The 17,599-nt window shown below is 37.8% G+C and overlaps 2 protein-coding genes and 1 non-coding gene across 4 annotated transcripts in view; 1 reads left to right on the top strand and 2 right to left on the bottom strand.

Annotated features, from left to right (window-relative positions):
* The window catches only part of CDKL5 (cyclin dependent kinase like 5), a 192,650-nt gene that overhangs the window by 110,195 nt on the left and 64,856 nt on the right, over nt 1–17,599 (bottom strand). The gene's annotated exons all lie outside the window — the stretch shown is intronic.
* On the top strand, nt 5,999–7,056 carry LOC118889070 (actin-related protein 2/3 complex subunit 1A-like). Its single transcript, XM_036840692.1, is given in 2 exon segments — nt 5,999–6,081; nt 6,084–7,056. Coding segments are annotated over 2 exon segments (963 nt in total). The 5' UTR covers nt 5,999–6,060; the 3' UTR covers nt 7,026–7,056.
* On the bottom strand, nt 13,241–13,313 carry TRNAR-CCG. The gene has a single exon. It is a non-coding gene; the product is annotated as a tRNA-Arg (tRNA).

Genomic DNA, 17,599 nt, shown 5'->3' with positions numbered 1-17,599 from the left:
TCATTCTTCCCCCTAATGAAAAGCAATTGCTGATACCTGATAAAAGCTTATGTGGATTCATTTTTCATACATGGTGAGTAAATACTCTCAAATAAGGATGTACATATATTGATAATGGGACAATTTACATAAATAGGGGAACAAAATAGACACATTTAAATATCTTCAATTCCAGAATAAGGCAATCTCCAAAGATTAAAAACTCAAACACAGACACTGAATTAAAAATTTACATGCATATACTGACTGATTCATCTTCAGACATATCAGGGCCATCATCTCCCAAACAGATAATGATATTCATCCGAGCATTATTTATGGAGTGCCTACTAGGTGCCAGGTACTGTACTAGGCACTGGTTCCTACTGTGATTCCTTTGGAACTCACAATCAACTAGCGGAACAGATAATCAAAAGCACAGTATTTTATTGATTTTTTAATTACAATTAATTGTAAGATAAGCCATTATTTTATTTACCATTCAGAAAGCAATCAAGGTATCCAGAGTAAGATGTGCCCCAATTTCAGAAATGTGGGGGGAAATGTATATCTTAGAATCAATGAAAAAGGCTAAGTGAGTAAGTGAATATACAACTGCAAATTTAAATAAGTGCCAAGAAGGAAACAAATAGGCACCAACAGAGATTAGCACAAGGAAACCCAGATTAGAATGTATAGAGTCAGCCAAGCAAAGACTGGAAAAACCGCTGCATGTGAAGCAGCAGCATGGGCAAAAATTTGAAGAGGGAAGGACTCACTGTACTCAAGGAGCTAGCTCAAAGGCAGGCAGCATGGTTACCAGGTAGTAGGCAGAGGTAGCAGAATGGTGCCAGAGGGGGCTACCTCAGGCATCTGCTTGGCAGTAGCAGAGAATCCCAGAGGCAGAAAGCGAAATTACACTGTGAGGCTGCGGCAAGATTGAGGCCATTGGAGAAATTATTAATGGCAGTTCGGGAGCTCTAGGGGACAGTGGGAGGGTTGGGGGAGGAACCAGGATGTGATAGAGGGATATACAGATCAGTAAAGAGACAAGGGTTCTGGGCTAATGGACGGCCAGTGAGTTTCGGTGGTGACAGAAAGTAAAAGAGGATGTCAAGAATCATGGGTCTGGGCTTCCCTGGTGGCACAGTGGTTAAGAATCCGCCTGCCAATGCAGGGGACACGGGTTCGAGCCCTGGCCTGGGAAGATCCCACATGCCGCAGAGCAACTAAGCCCGTGTGCCACAACTACTGAGCCTGCGCTCTAGAGCCCACGAGCCACAACTACTGAGCCCGTGTGCCACAACTACCGAAGCCCGCGTGCCTAGAGCCCGAGCACCGCAATGAAGAGTAGCCCCCGATCTCTGCAACCAGAGAAAGCCCGCGCACAGCAACGAAGACCCAATGCAGCCAAAAATAAAAATTAAAAAATTAAATTAATTAATTAATTTAAAAAAAAAGAAAAGAAAAGAATCATAGGTCTGATCCTGAGAGTCTCTGGAGAGGGAAATATGCAATCTATACTAGTGCTGTGGTCCTGAATGCTGTGGTGAATAAAGGGGCATTTTGCAAGGGTAGCTGCCATTCCAGTTAGCAGGGAGTAGTAGCAATCAGGACTAAAACAGAGGAGCTGCTACTCTCTCCTTATGTGAGAACTGAAGTCAGGTCTCTGCCAACAGGGGCCTCAATTTACATACTTATTTACTGAATGTGGACCATTATCTTCAGTTGAATTGTTAGCACATGGAAGCTTTTTTGTTAAGACTAAAATACTGACACACTGTGTTCATTCTTGTGGGTTTCTTCTCAAGAGCTTTTAAAAAAAAAATCTCAGGAGGAGCAACTCTGATACCACCCACCAATCTGTTGAGAGTGGGTGGAAACTGGCACAGGGCACAACATACACCTGCTGTGCCACTACTGAAGACCTTCTATTCTTTCTCCATTTCCTCCTGACAGCCCTCTTTCTTTATAAGAAACGTTTCTGAGCAAAAAGCCTAGGGAAAAGTTTCTGCCTCTAATTCAGAGCACGCCAGACAAACAGATCTTACTTTAAAACGGAGGACCACAGCTAACTGATTATTACATGGTAAAAATAATTATTTTCAACCAAATTATCTCAATACAGCACTGACTCATCATTTTTATTTTTTTTTTTTTTTTTTTTTTTTTTTTTTTTTTTTTTTTGACTCATCATTTTTAAAACAAACTTTATTTAGTATATTAAGATAACATTCATAATATTTATATTTTAATTCCCCAACTTTAAAAAATTTAATTCCCAAAGGTAGATACTCATTTTAAACAAGTAGGAAAATTAAAAGAGGAAAATATTTCTTAAAGTAAAAATAATATGAATTTGCCTACTAATAAGCAATCTTAAATACCATACAGCTTATTTGTTTCTTGGTTTAACGGCTGTTCCTCACAGTAGATTCAGTAAGAAAAATAAAACTTAAAACCTAAAAAGGGGGGGCAAGGTTAATACAATTTACAATGTCTCAACCACCCAAAGTTGGTTACAACTGTTCTCCAAGGATAAGAACTGAAGCCTCCCAAAATGCAATTTTTTAGCAAGTAATCAAATTATAAGGCTTAAAAGCACACACAGTGCTTTCTCAGTTGCTTAAATAACACATTTTAGCCAAACTGTCCTCTATCACACAGATTCTGAAAGTAATCCTATTAAGCTAAAATCACCAAGATGTAGTTTATGATGAATACACTCTTCAAGGTTAATCGAAAATAGACCATTTGCAGCATAAGAGTTGGGCATTTACTCTCATTAGTTTTTCAAGTTTAACCAATGCTTAGTCTCCAGAGATTTCAAAATGCCTTTAAAAATTGAGTTACTTCTTCAAAAACAAGTGGGGTAAAATAACAACAAATGAAGGTTAAAGAAAACAATCCCTGAAACTACTTTAGTGTGGTTTATAGAAGGTATCTGATAAAACAAAAAACAGTGCTACGGCGGGGGGTGGGGGGGGGGGTTGGTCGTCAATAATTCTAGTTACTTTAGGATAAAGTTATTAGCAATTTTCTAGAACTACATGAAAGTTCTCAACTTTTTCAAATATTTTGCCTGGAAAAAGTTCTTACTAAGCACTTTGAAAATATACAGATCTGAGATTCAAAGGGATGAAAATAATGATCTAGCTAAGCAAATGGCTCATAGGCAAGTTAAAAGCCTCTTGTTGAACATTATCTTTAAACTGGACAAGGTATTTCCAATTTGAAAATATAAATATAAGACTTCAGGATCAGCTCCAACACATAAAGTGCTTGGATATTGTCACTCCTGTCCTTACAACAAAAAAAACCTGAACAAACTGCCAATCAGCAACTTTTATTAGGCTTATCAGAGAATTGAGGACACAGGGCAAACTGAACTCTTGAAATCTGGAGAAACAGGCAAATACAGAGAATCACATCCAAGATCAGCTTACCCGGAGCAGAAGGTGCTGGAGTTAATACACTAGTAAGAAAACTTAAATCGTAATTTTGACAAAGGCTTGTGAGTAAGAACTCCTGGGGGCCCAATCTTAGGAGAGCCTCTATACTCTCATGGCGTTACCTCCAGGAACCTCACCAGGTTCTGACTGTGAAGATACAAGAACAATCTCCTCCCCTTTTCGGTAAGATTGAAGAGAGAAGTGATGATTTTGAAATACACCCATGGGAAAAAGTAACAGTTTTGAAATAAACCCAGAAGTTTCTCCATAGCAAAGGCCAACACTCCAAGGGAAAATATACCAGAGCCTTCTATACTGTCCTGGGAGAGGGGAAATTAGCCAACACAGACTTCTCTAGACTTGTTTCACCTAAAGGAAGCAGGGGTTGGGGGAAGGCTAAGAAATACTTCTGAAGGTTGCAGTCCAGGGCTCAGGCCCACCAAAAGACTAAGACTTGGTCCTAAGATTATAAAACACTGGCCCTTCCCCACACTCTACCACCACGTCACCAAGGTTCCACAGTAATCCAATAACAGTGGATTACAACGGAAAGAGTTGCAAGAAACAGACTCTATTTAAAAAGGACTTCTTAGGGAAACCCAAAGATAATGGGGGAGAAAATTTTAAAAATAAAGACACTAGAGGAAACTGAAGCCTGTGGCATCTACACCTACAACAAACATTAAACACAGCCTAGCTCCTAGCCAAATTAACATGAAACCTTATACTACAGGCCTATTTACCTCCATTTCTATTATCCAATATATCCTACCTGGCTTTTTAAAAACACTAAAAAGTATGCTAAAAGGCAAGGGAAAACAGAGTATGAGGAGATTAAGCAAGCATCAGAACAAGACTTAGATATGGCACAGGTTTGGGGATTACCAGGGATAATTTCAGACAGGGAATTTAAAGCAACTATGATTACTATGGTAAGCACTCTAATGGAAAAGGTAGACAACATGCAGGAACAGACAGGTAATGTAAGTATATACAACTCTAAGGAAGAATTAAAAGGAAATGCTAAAAATCAAAAACACCATAACAAAAATGAATAATACCTTTAATGGGCTCATCAGTAGACTGGACATGGCCAAGGAAAGAATCAGTGAACTTAAAGATATGTCAAGAGAAACTTCCCAAACTAAAATGTAAACAGAAAAAAGAATTTTAAAAAGGAGAAAAGAATATCCAAGAACTATGGGACAATTACAAAAGGTGTCACTGGAATACCAGAAGAAGAATGAGACAAAAGAGAAAAAATATTTGAGGGAATAATGGCTGAGAATCTTCCAAAATTAATGACAGACACCAAATCACACATCCAGGAAGCTCAGAGCACACCAAGCAAGATAAATACCCAAAAACTCTACACCTAAACATATCGTATTCAAACTACAGAAAACCAAACACAAAGAGAAAATCATGAAACAAGCCAGAGGGATAAAAACACCTTACTTATAGAGAACAAGGATAAGAAGTACATTTGACTTCTTGTCAGAAGCCATGAAGTGAAATATTTAGTGTTGAAAGAAAAAAAAAAAAAAACCAACCTAGAAGGTATTCAGTGAAATTATCCTTCAAAAGTGAAGGAGAAATAAAAACTTTCTCAGATAAACAAAAACTGAGGGAATTTGTCACCAGTAGACCTGCCTAGTAAAAACTGTTTTAAAAAGTTCTTCAGAGAAAGAAAATGACATAGGTCAGAAAGTCAGATCTACACAAAGAAAGAAAGAGCATTGGAGAAGGAATAAATGAAGGTAAAATGAAATCTATTTTTCCTATTCTTAATAGATAACTGTTCTAAGTAATAATAGTAATAGCGTATTTGCTAATTATAGCAAATGGATAAGTAAAATGAAAGGTACCTGTACTATCTGAGAAGCAGAGTAGAGTTATCCGGTAGTGGACTTAGATAAGTTATAAATATACACTGTAAACTCCAGAGCAACAACTAAAAACCCTTTTTAAAAGAAATATAATGGATATGCTAAGACAGGAGAGAAAACAGAATCATACAAAATGGTCAACTGAAATCAGGGAAGGTAGAAAAAGGAGACCTGTTATTGTTTAAAAAAAAAAGAAGTATAACAAATAGAAAAGTTACAAACATGGTTCATATTAATCCAAGTATATTGATACTCACTTTAAATGTGAATGGCCTAAATATATCAATTAAAAGAGATTGTCAGAGTAGATTTTAAAAACTCACATTAAGTATAAAGATTCATCTAGGTTCAAAGCAAAGGGATAAAGAAAGATATACCATATTAATATTAATCAAAAGAAAGCTGGAATAGCTATATCAGTTTTAGACAAAGTAGACTTCAGAACGAGAAAAATCATCAGGGATAAAGAGGGCATTAGAAAATGATACATTCTCCAAGAAGGCATAACAATCCTTAATATGTATGCACCACACAAGACAGCATCAAAATATATAAGGGGCTCCCTCTGGGCCTCGGTCCTCCGCCCGCGTCCGCTGGAGCCTGTTCGTGTCCACTGACCAGAGTCCGTGAATTCAACGCTCCAAGCCCGTCCGGACGGTCCCAACTCCCAGCTGTTTATCCTTTGAAAACACTAAGAATAATGTCCCTGCATCAATTTTTACTAGAGCCAATCACCTGCCATGCCTGGAACAGGGATCATACCCAGATTGCCCTTAGCCCCAATAACCACGAAGTCCACATCTATAAGAACGGGAGCCAGTGGGTGAAAGCTCATGAATTCAAGGAGCACAACGGACACATCACAGGTATCGACTGGGCTCCCAAGAGTGACTGCACTGTCACTTGCGGGGCTGACCACAATGCCTACGTCTGGGGTCAGAAAGGTGGAGTCTGGAAGCCGACCCTGGTGATCCTGAGAATTAACTGTGCAGCCACTTTTGTCAAGTGGTCCCCACCACAGAACAAATTTGCTGAGGGCAGCAGAGCACGACTCATTCCTGTTTGTTACTTCGAGTCAGAAAATGACTGGTGGGTAAGCAAGCACATAAAAAAACCCATTCGCTCCACGGTCACCAGTACGCCCTGGGGCAGCAAGATGCCTTTTGGTCAGCTGATGTCAGAGTTTGGTGGCAGTGGCACTGGCGGCTGGGTGAACGGGGTCAGCTTCTTCGCCAGCGGGAGCCGCCTGGCCTGGGTCAGCCACGACGGCACCGTGTCTGTTGTTGATGCCTCAAAAAGTGTGCAGGTCTCAACTCTGAAGACAGAGTTCCTGCCCCTCCTGATTGTGTCGTTCGACTCGGAAAACAGTGTTGTGGCTGCTGGCCATGACTGCTGCCCCATGCTCTTTAACTACGACGACTGCGGCTGCTTGACCTTCGTCTCCAAGCTAGACATCCTGAAACAGAGCATCCAGCGCAACATGTCGGCCATGGAGCACTTCCACAACATGGACAAGTGGGCCACAACTGAGGACCAAAACACAGCCCTGGAGACGCTGCACCAGAACAGCATCACTCAAGTCTCTATTTATGAGGTGGACAAGCAAGATTGTCGCAAATTTTGCACTACTGGCATTGATGGAGCCATGACCATTTGGGATTTCAAGACCTTAGAGTCTTCTATCCAGGGCCTTTGGATAATGTGAAGCTGAGCGAGCCTCCCAGATCCAGCATGAAGACAGACAGGCTGCACTGAGCAACTCCGCCATTCGCACGATGGGGAGGAGAGCCAGCCTCCAGGAAACACTGAAGACGCATATGGCGCAAACCTTGTTGTGTGTTTTGTTTGAATGTAATTGGTGAAAGTGTTGGTTTTTTAAAAGCAGCAGTGATTTGCGTGGTTTTTTTTTGTTTTTTTCTTTTGCTATTTCATTCCATTCTTGACCAAAGCTTCTCTTTAAGTAGTTTATTATGGAAAATTGTCACACTAACTTAAAGGAAGGGGTGGGGGAGGTATGTAAATTGTCTGTTAAAAAATTAAATAAGGGCTTCCCTGGTGGTGCAGTGGTTGAGAATCTGCCTGCCAATGCAGGGGACACGGGTTCGAGCCCTGGTCTGGGAAGATCCCACATGCCGTGGAGCAGCTGGGCCCGTGAGCCGCAATTGCTGAGCCTGCGCGTCTGGAGCCTGTGCTCCACAACAGGAAAGCCTGCGATAGTGAGAGGCCCGCGCACCGCGATGAAGAGTGGCCCCCACTTGCCACAACTAGAGAAAGCCCTCGAACAGAAACGAAGACCCAACACAGCCATAAATAAATAAATAAATAAATAAAAATTTTTTTAAAAAAAGCTATAAAAAAAAAATTAAATAAAAATACTGAACAAGAAAACAAAAGAAAACAAAATATATGAGGCAAAAGATAGACCTGCAAAGAGAAATAGACAAATCCACTATTATAGTTGGAGACTTCAACGCCCCCTTTCAGTAGGCAAAAAAAAAAAAAAGAGAATAAAGATAGGTGAATTCAATAGCACCATCAAGCAACTAAATCTACCTGCCATTTACATAATACTTCATCCAACAGCAGCAGAATACATGTTCTTCTCAAGCTCACATGGAATATTCATCGAGATAGACCAAATTCTGTACCACAAAACACAAATTAGCAAATTTTAAAGAATAAAAATCATATAAAGTATTTTCTCACACCACAATGGAATTAAACTAGAAAACAATAACAAAAAGATAGATGGAAAAATCTCAAAATATTTAGCCATTAAACAACACATTTCTAAATAATACATAGGTCAAAGAGGAAATCTAAAGAGGACTTTTAAAATATTTTGAACTAAATGAAAAAGAAAATACAAATCAAAATTTGTATGATGCAGCAAAAGCAGGGCTTAGAGAAAAGTTTATAGCACTGAATGCATATATTAGAAAAGAAAACAGACTTAAAATCAATAACCTAAGCTTCTACCTTAGGATATAAGGCAAAGAAGGACAATTTAAGACTAAAGCAAATGGATAAAAGGATAGAACAATAAAAATTATAGCAGCAATCAATGAAATTGAAAACAGGAACTCAGTAGTGAAAAAAATCAATGGAAACAAAAGATGGTTCTTTGCAAAGACTGATACAATTGATAAACCTCTAGCCAGGATAACCAAGAAAAAAAGAGCAAAGACACAAATTATTAATATCAGAAATGAAAGAAGTGTCATCATTACCAATCACGTGGACATTAAAAGGATAATAAAAGAATATTATGAACAAATCTATGCCTACACATTTTATAACTTAGATAAGTGGACCAATTCCTTAAAAGATACAAACTATGAAAATTTACACAAGGAATAATAGATAATCTGAATAGGCCTATATCTATGGAAGAAACTCAAACAATAATTAATAAACTTCTCAGAAAGAAAGTCCCATACCTAGATGGTTTCACTGGTGAATTCTACCAAACATTTAAGGAAGAAATTAAGGAAGAAATTCTCTACAATCTCTTCCAGAAAACAGAAGTAGAGAAACACTTCAAAGCTCACTCTATGAGGACACATTAGGGTATTACCAATACCAAAACTAGATAAAGACATTAAAGAAAGGCAAACTACATGAACACAGATGTAGAAATCCTCAACCAATATTATCAAATCAAATCCAGCAATGTATAAAAAGAAATACACATCTCAACTACGTGGAATTTATCCCATGTATGCAAGGCTGATTCAACATCCTAAAATCAATTCATAATCAACAGATGAAAGTAAAAACACCACATGATCATACCAAGTGATGCAGAAAAGCATTTGACAAAACCCAATACCCATTTGTGATAAATACTCTTAGCAATCTAAGAATAGAGAGAACTTCCTCAACTTGATAAAGAACATCTACAAGAAACCTACAGTTAACATCGTATTTAATGGTAAGAAACTGCATGCCTTCCCACTAAGCTCAGGAACCAGACAAGAATGTCCTCTCTCACCATCTGTATTAAACATTGTACTGGAAGTCATAACTAATACAAGACAAGTAAAGGAAGTAAAAGGTATACAGATTGGGAAAGAAGAAGTAAAACTATTTTGTTCGCAAATGACATGACTGATTATGAAGAAAATCCCAAAGAATTTACCCCCCAAAAAACACTGGAACTAATACGCAATTCTAGCAAGGTCACAGGATACAAAGCTAATATACAAAAGTCAATCACTTTCCTATATACCAGCAAGGAACAACTGGAATTTAAAAATTAAAAACAATACCATTTATACTATCACCAAAAGAAAAAAATGACTTAGGTATAAATCTAACAAAACAATTGTAAGATATGTATGTGAAAAACTAAATAACTTTGTTGAAAGAAATCAAAGAGAGAAAAATCAAATGGAGAGATATTCTGTGGTCATTGATTAGAACACACAATATTGTTAAGATGTCAATTCTCAACTTGATCTACAGATTCAATGCAATCCCAATCCTAGCAAGCTATTTTGTGGATATCAACAAACTGATTTAAAAGATAAAACATAAAGGCAAAAGACCTGGAATAGCCAACACAATACTGAAAAAGAACAACAAAATTGGAGGACTGACACTACCTGACTTTAAGACTTACTACAAAGCTACAGTAAATCAAGACAGTATGATATTGGTGAAGAATAGACACACAGATCAATGAAACAGAACATAGAACCCAAAACTAGATTCAACACAAACACAGCTGATCTTTGATAAAGAAGCAGAGGCAATCCAATGGAGAAAGAAGTCCTTTCAACAGATGGTTGAAATAACCTAATCAAAAAATGGGCAAAGGACTTGACTAGACATTTCTCCAAAGACATACAAATAGCCAAGAGCACATGAAAAGATGTCCAACATCACTAATCATTAGTGTCATGCAAATCAAAACCACAAAATGATACCATTTTACATCAACTAGGATGGCTACAATAAAAAAAAATAAGGAAACAAGTGTTGGCGAGGATGTGGAGGAATTGGAACCTTTGCACAGTGCTGGCAAGAATGTAAAGTGGTGCAGTCACTGAGGAAAACAGTTTGGTGGTTCCTCAAAAAAGTTAAACACAGAATTCCCATATACCTAGCTAGCATTTCCACTTCTTGCTATATACCCCAAAAGAACTGAAAACGGGGACTCAAACAAAACTTGACCACAAAAGTTCACAGCAACAGTATTCACGATAATCAAAAGGTGAAAACAACCCAAATGTCCATCCACAGATAAATGGATAAACAAAATGTGATATGTCCATACAACAGAATATTACTCAGTCATAAAAAAGGAATGAAGTAATGACACAGGCTACATGGATGAACCTCAAAAACCTTACACTAAGTGAAAGAAAAACTCAAATGGTCACAAATTGTATGTGATTCCATTTATATGAAATATCCAGAATAGGTAAATCTACAGAGAAATCAGATTGGTGTCTGCCAGGGATAGAGAGAGGAAGAAACAGGGAGTGAGTACTTAATGGATATGGGGTTTTCTTTTGGGGTGATAAAAGTGTTTTGGAACTTGATAGAGGTAGTGATTGTACAATATTGTGAACGTACTAAATGCTACTGAGTTGTACACTTTAAAATGGTTGGTTTTACATTATGTGAATTTTACCTCAATTTTTTTTAAAAAAAGGTCACAACATTGTAAATCAACTATTCATTGATTAAAAAACAAAAAAAGGGGCTTCCCTGGTGGCGCAGTGGTTGAGAGTCTGCCTGACGATGCAGGGGACGCGGGTTCGAGCCCTGGTCTGGGAGGATCCCGCGTGCCGCGGAGCAACTGGGCCCGTGAGCCACAACTGCTGAGCCTGCGCGTCTGGAGCCTGTGCTCCACAACAACAGAGGCCGCGATAGTGAGAGGCCCGCGCACCGCGATGAAGAGTGGCCCCCGCTCGCCGCAACTGGAGGGGGCCCTCGTGCAGAGACGAAGACCCAGCACAGCCATAAATAAATAAATAAATAAAATTTAAAAAAAAAAAAAACAAACAAAAAACAAAAAAAGAAGATGGGCCTAATGAGGCTTACTTCCTGGCTCTACCACCTACTGACTTGTATGGCCTTCAGGAAATTAACCTATTATATTTGAGCATCAGTTTCCCTCATGTTAAAGGAAGGTAATTCTTTCTAACTTTTATAGTTGCTATGAGGATCTAAAGAGTAATGAAAATAAAGCACCTAGCATAGGACTCCCCTGGTGGCACAGTGGTTAAGAATCCGCCTGCCAATGCAGGGGGACACGGGTTCGATCCCTGGTCCGGGAAGATCCCACATGCCGTGGAGCAACTAAGCCCATGTGCCACAACTACTGAGCCTGCCCTCTAGAGCCCGCGAGCCACAACTACTGAAGCCCGCACACCTAGAGCCTGTGCTCCGCAACGAGAAGCCACCGCAGTGAGAAGCCCGCGCACCTCAACAAAGAGTAGCCCCTGCTCCCAGCAACAAAGACCCAACGCAGCCAAAAACAAATAAATAAATAAATAATTTATATTTAAAAAAAAAAAAAGCACCTAGCATAGCACAATGCCTGGAAGTTAAGAGGTACTTGAAACAGAGATTATTACTATTGCTTCTTAACTTAATTTCTCATTTATGGCCACTTGAATTACATTAGGAAGATATCTCAAGTTTTTTTGTCTCCAAAGAATTTAACTCTTCATATTTGTGAGAATGTCCTTCTCTTGAACTCAAGTAATCTTTCATAGTCTCAGTGGAGACTGTTTTCTTCTTTGTATTCATTTTGGACGAAAAGAGAGCTATTCAGGCCAGTGATGGAACACAGTCAGGGTGAATAGATTGTATGTGTCTCCGTATGCCCAGTTCCTAGCAAAGTCCACTTCTCCGTTCTGACAGTTGATCATGAACGAGGTAACCAATATAAAATTTCCTACTTAGCCAGCCAAAAGATTTACCCAAGCCCAGCTCAAGGGAAAAGTAATTTTCAGTGGTAGTTCCACACTTTATTAATTCTATTCCTCAGACTCCAAGAGCACCAAGGGCAAAGAGACAAATAGAAACTGAGATTGTTGGTCCACTGAGGCCACTATGCTGTTTCCACTGTATTCTCCTAGTTAGGACTGCTCAGCATTAGAAGTCAGCAAACTTTTTCTGTTTAGGAAGGGCCACAAAATAAATCCTGTATTTTAGGCTTTGTATGTCATACAGTCTCTGTTGCAACTACTTAACTCTGTCATTTTAGCGCAAAAGCATCCATAGAAAATACATAAATGAATGAGTGTGGCTATGTTCCATAAAATAAGTGGCAGGCCAGATTTGGCCCACAGGCACTCAATAGATTTTTCTTAAACAAATATTTGGTTGAATTTTACTTTGTAATACCATGCCTAGAACACAGTGCTTTAAGTACAGGAGGTAGAAAAAAAATTTAATTTGATTTTTTAAATTAAAATGCTTTAACATAGGAAACAAACCTTTAAATTAAGAAATAGTAAAGCTCAAAAGCACTGCAGAATATGAACTATAGCTTCTAATGGTATTTCAGGGGTGGGTTACTTTTTATATAAAAATAGATCCCCATGCATTACTTTCCAGTTACTGATTTCAACAACTGATAAAGAGTTACGCTTAACTATTTAAAAGTGTCCACTATACGGGCATTTGTTGATCAGTTCCTTTTCTTATATTTCCAGTGAATATATATTTCAGGCTGTGTAGAAAAATGATTCACACTCATTTTTGGTTCCTGAAGTTTTAAAGTCACATTAAAGAACTAGTTAAATCCCTTAAGCAGAGACATTTATCAAAGACTAATGAAATTACTCATCTTAAGAAGATGTAGAAAGAATGTTCTCGCTCTCATTTTTTTAATGTTTATTTATTTATTTATTTGACTGCTCCGGGTCTTAGTTGTGGTGTGCAGGCATGTGGGACCTAGTTCCCGACCAGGGATTGAACCCGGGCCCTCTGCATTCGGAGCACAGAGTCTTAACCACTGGACCACCAGGGAAGTCCCAAGAATGTTCTCTTAAAGAAGGAAATAATTATGTTTTATGATTGGCAGAAAAGGGGACTTTAAAGTCCATCTAGTGCTCCAGCCAACTCGTCCTCTAGACGGGGGGGCTGTGGAGTGGGGGGGAACTGAGTCACTATAAGAAGGACAAATGAGGTAAAGTCTTCTGTGTAGACAATGCATGCAGAGCTAGTAGTGGGGCTAGTTCTAATTTGACCATTCCCTTATCTCATTTACTAAAAATCAAACAGAAAACCAAATCCAGATTAGGACGATGAGGATAAAGGCAACCAGGAAGACTGCAAAAGCCCCAGATTCTTCTGGTTCCCTGAAGAAGTCAGACTCATCTGGAAATTGACACCTGAGCCATTGTTTCTTTTACTGATAACAAGACAACAAAAACATGGGTAGTTTTTCCTATATCAACAGACTAGCAGAATTGGAAATACAAAATATTATAGTACAAAGAAGTACGATTTTGGTGAGACTTTTGTCGTGTTCCACAGACTGTTCTACAGTCAATTGGATCAGCAACAAAAACCCGGTCAAGAGAGGAAACCAGGGCTTCCCTGGTGGCGCAGTGGTTAAGAATCCGCCTGCCAATTCCAGAGACACGGGTTCGAGCCCTGGTCTGGGAAGATTCCATGTGCCATGGAGCAACTAAGCCCGTGAGCCCATGAGCCCTAGAGCCCGTGTTCTGCAACAAGAGAAGCCAATGCAATGAGAAGCCCGCACACCGCGGCCGCAACAAGATAAAGACAACTGGCAGCAATGAAGATCCAACGCAGCCAAAAATAAATAAATGTATTTATAAAAAAAAAAAAAAAAAAAGAGAGGAAACCACACAGAAGTAAGGTTCTACATGAGTGTCTCTGTAAGAAGAGGCAGATGTTTTCCCCCATTAATGATTCCTACTATCTTTGTTCCTGACCTGAAGTCCAGTTTAACATTGACATCTCATTAATCTTCATAACCTGCAGTAAATTCACATAATTTCAGACAGTGCAATTACTTAAAAAAAGATTATGATAAAATAATCAATTAATACTGAAATACTTCCAGCTTCTTACAATCTTTATGAAAAACCCCAAGCCTCGCTATAATCTTCTTCAAATGCTAGAAATTTTGCACACAAAAGCAAGAAACCACATCTTATTTTTATTTAAATAAGGAGGAATAAAATAACAAAATAAATAATATAATATCCCATATATTCTGTTTCTCATTGTTGACATCTTTTTTAAGTTTTAAAAACTCAAATAACATGTAAAACCTAAAACTAAAAATTAAAGAAAAACATTTGTTTTATTTAATGTGGGAAAAAACCTGGAAAAATAAGTTTATTTTGGTCTAGTAGAAAATAACTGTATGGTTTTAGATGGCAACTATAAATAATCTGTTAAATTGATAATGGTTCACTGACTTTTCCTTAAGCATCTTCTCAAAATAGTTTGATTAAAAAAAAGTAACCAAATCATCATTCAGCTTTTTGGTGGAAAAATAAAATTAATCTGAAAAAGAAAAATGGAATCATTAATCCAAAATGCATATTGCTTGCTAAAAATGAAGGCTTATAACAAAAGACAAATTTGTGAATATTAAGTAATAACAAACATCCAAAGAATGCCTTTTAGTAGGGGAAAATATGGGTATTCCTAACTAGAAAATATTTAATCGAATCTACTCTTCCTACTACTCTCAATATCAATTTATAAACTCTCAAAAGAGAAAAATGACACAATCCAGATCTTCTCTATCTACTCTCTCCTTACCCTCTTGCAATTTGGCATTAATGTATCATTTGACTTAAAGAAGTCATTAATAAATGGCATTCTTAAATGAAATGGATTTTCTCACCCCTCAATCCTTATCATTATGGATCTTTTTTATGGATTTTTAACACTATTGGTGAATACCATTTTTAAAAAATCTTTCTTCCTTGCTTTCAAGAGGTCTACTCCCTCTCCTTTCAGTATGATCATTTTAAACACGTCTTTCACTCTGCTCTGTACTTCCTCTTGGAAGGTTCATATCATTTCACACTTCCATCTCAGGTTCAAGGTAGCCATTTCTGGAGTCAGATCAAAGCCTGGTTTCGCCACTTATCAGCTGCATAATCTTGGCCCCGTTACACAGCCTCTCTCTGACTCAGTTTCCTCATATGTAAAATAGGGATGAGAGTGGGGATTAAATGTAAAACATCAAACAGAGTGCCTATCTACCATGTATGGTAGATGCTCAATATGTGGTATTTACTGATATCAGGTTTGGTATTCTGTTGACATTTTATTCTTTATTATGAAAGCCAAACTCATTATCTCTCCCTCCAAACTTACACACCCTTTACAAGTTTCCCAGTCAGATAAATGATACCAATGCTTTCCCAGTTTACCACAAATCCTTGGGATCATCTTTAATCCCTCCACAGGGACCCGCCACTGTGCAAAAGCTCTCTACAGTGTCCTTCCTTTTTGGTTCTGTAATTTAAGTCAAGTTTATCATTTATTTAATACTTACAGCTGTACCCCAGTACTGGATTGTTCACAGCTTTGTATAACTAGCTATTCAACAGCATTCGTTCCCTACTACTTCAAAACAAACAAAAACTTCTCATAAGTCAACCCAGCCATAGGAGAGGAACTACATGAATCAGCACTTCTCTGTCCTAGGCTCAATTAGCATCAATCTCCAACCTTTCTCTAACCTCTCTCTTGCCTCAAGTTCTAATCGCATCTCCCTATTTCAACTCCATTCCATTCTCCCTACTTTGTTGTGAGGATGACCTTTTTGGGTTTCTGGGAAGAAAAGTGTACTGTAAAACATGCCTCCCCTCTCACAGGCACTTCAAAGCAGACACGTAAAGAAAAAGAAAATCAGCAATGCATATTTACAGGGCAAAGGTCCAAGCCAGAACTTCTTCCAAGTGCGAGTAATCATAAAGCTCCATAAAGAGTTTAATAGTCACTGCTAAGAGTTTAATAGTCACTGTTCATATACATGACAATACGTATATATAACAATAAACAGAAGTTGTCAAAAAGAGAGTACAGTTACATTTTTCTTTTTTAATTGGGCAGCATTTATTTCAGTAAATTAAGAAGTATGATCTTTGGCCTGGAATAGCTCAACATCATATTATGTTCACAAAAGACAAGATATATCTGTTTATAAACATGACCTCTAAATTTCTTGCAACAGGACACATTAAAACAGTGACTTTCTTTCACACTTGTTCAAATACACCATATGCTAGGAATTAGGAATTATTTAATTATATATATAATCATAGACAACATTCTCAGAAAGAGATCAAATTTATGCATGTGATCACATATACCTGTGTAAGTAATCACAAGAGACCTGATTTATACATTTTTATAAGCATTTTATTAAAAATTTAAAAGGTATGCAAAATATATGGGCATGATCACTTTACACATAATAAGCACAAAAGGAAGGATTATATCCATTTTTGACTATAATATGAGATTTCATAGTTATCCATTCGTTTGATCCTAATGGGTAAATCTTATCAGAAGCATCAAATTCTCTATTTTTGGATAGTGGGGTAAAGATTTGAACGCCTGATTCTAGCTGAAAAAAGGGTATACTGTAAGAAGACTAATGACTAAACAGTTGTAAATTCTAGAAAGAATTTTATATTACTCTGAGTTAGGCACTAATTTATGCTTCAAATTTTCCATCCAGTGCTATCTTTTTAGGTACATGAAAGAAAAAAAGCAACGATACTCAGAGAGCTAGTCTGTAGGGCCCTCATTTAGTGAAGGGCAGTAAAAAGAGGTATTTTTTTAGATGCAATCTCATTTGCAGCAATCTCACAGGTTATTTTTTATCTATTCTTCTATCTATTCAGACAGACCATAAAACATACAAGGGCAAGAAAACTATGCTTTATTCATCCTTGTAACTCAAAATGCTTTTGCACATGGCCACTAAGAATCAGAGTTCATATTTAGAGTTGGTTTCCCAAGAGCAGAAATGCCTGTTCTCGTCCACTTTCACTCTGAGACCATCTTGCTGGCACTAATAGTGTGTATTATGAGAACGAGGCACAGTTAACAAGCATGTTTTAACAAATGAGTAAACCAGATATATGAAAAGATAAAAACAATATACTCAACTAATAAACGTTATTTTTACGTAAAAGGCAGGAGAGCTTAGATAAGGTCATGCATATGGCTGATTCGCTTTGTTGTGCAACGGAAACTAACACAGTATCGTGAAGCAATTATACTCCAATAAAGATCTATTAAAAAATAAAA

This window comes from Balaenoptera musculus, chromosome X (genome assembly GCF_009873245.2).
Source record: "Balaenoptera musculus isolate JJ_BM4_2016_0621 chromosome X, mBalMus1.pri.v3, whole genome shotgun sequence".
Taxonomy (NCBI): Eukaryota; Metazoa; Chordata; class Mammalia; order Artiodactyla; family Balaenopteridae; genus Balaenoptera; species Balaenoptera musculus.
This window is presented reverse-complemented; position numbering and strand designations above follow the sequence as displayed.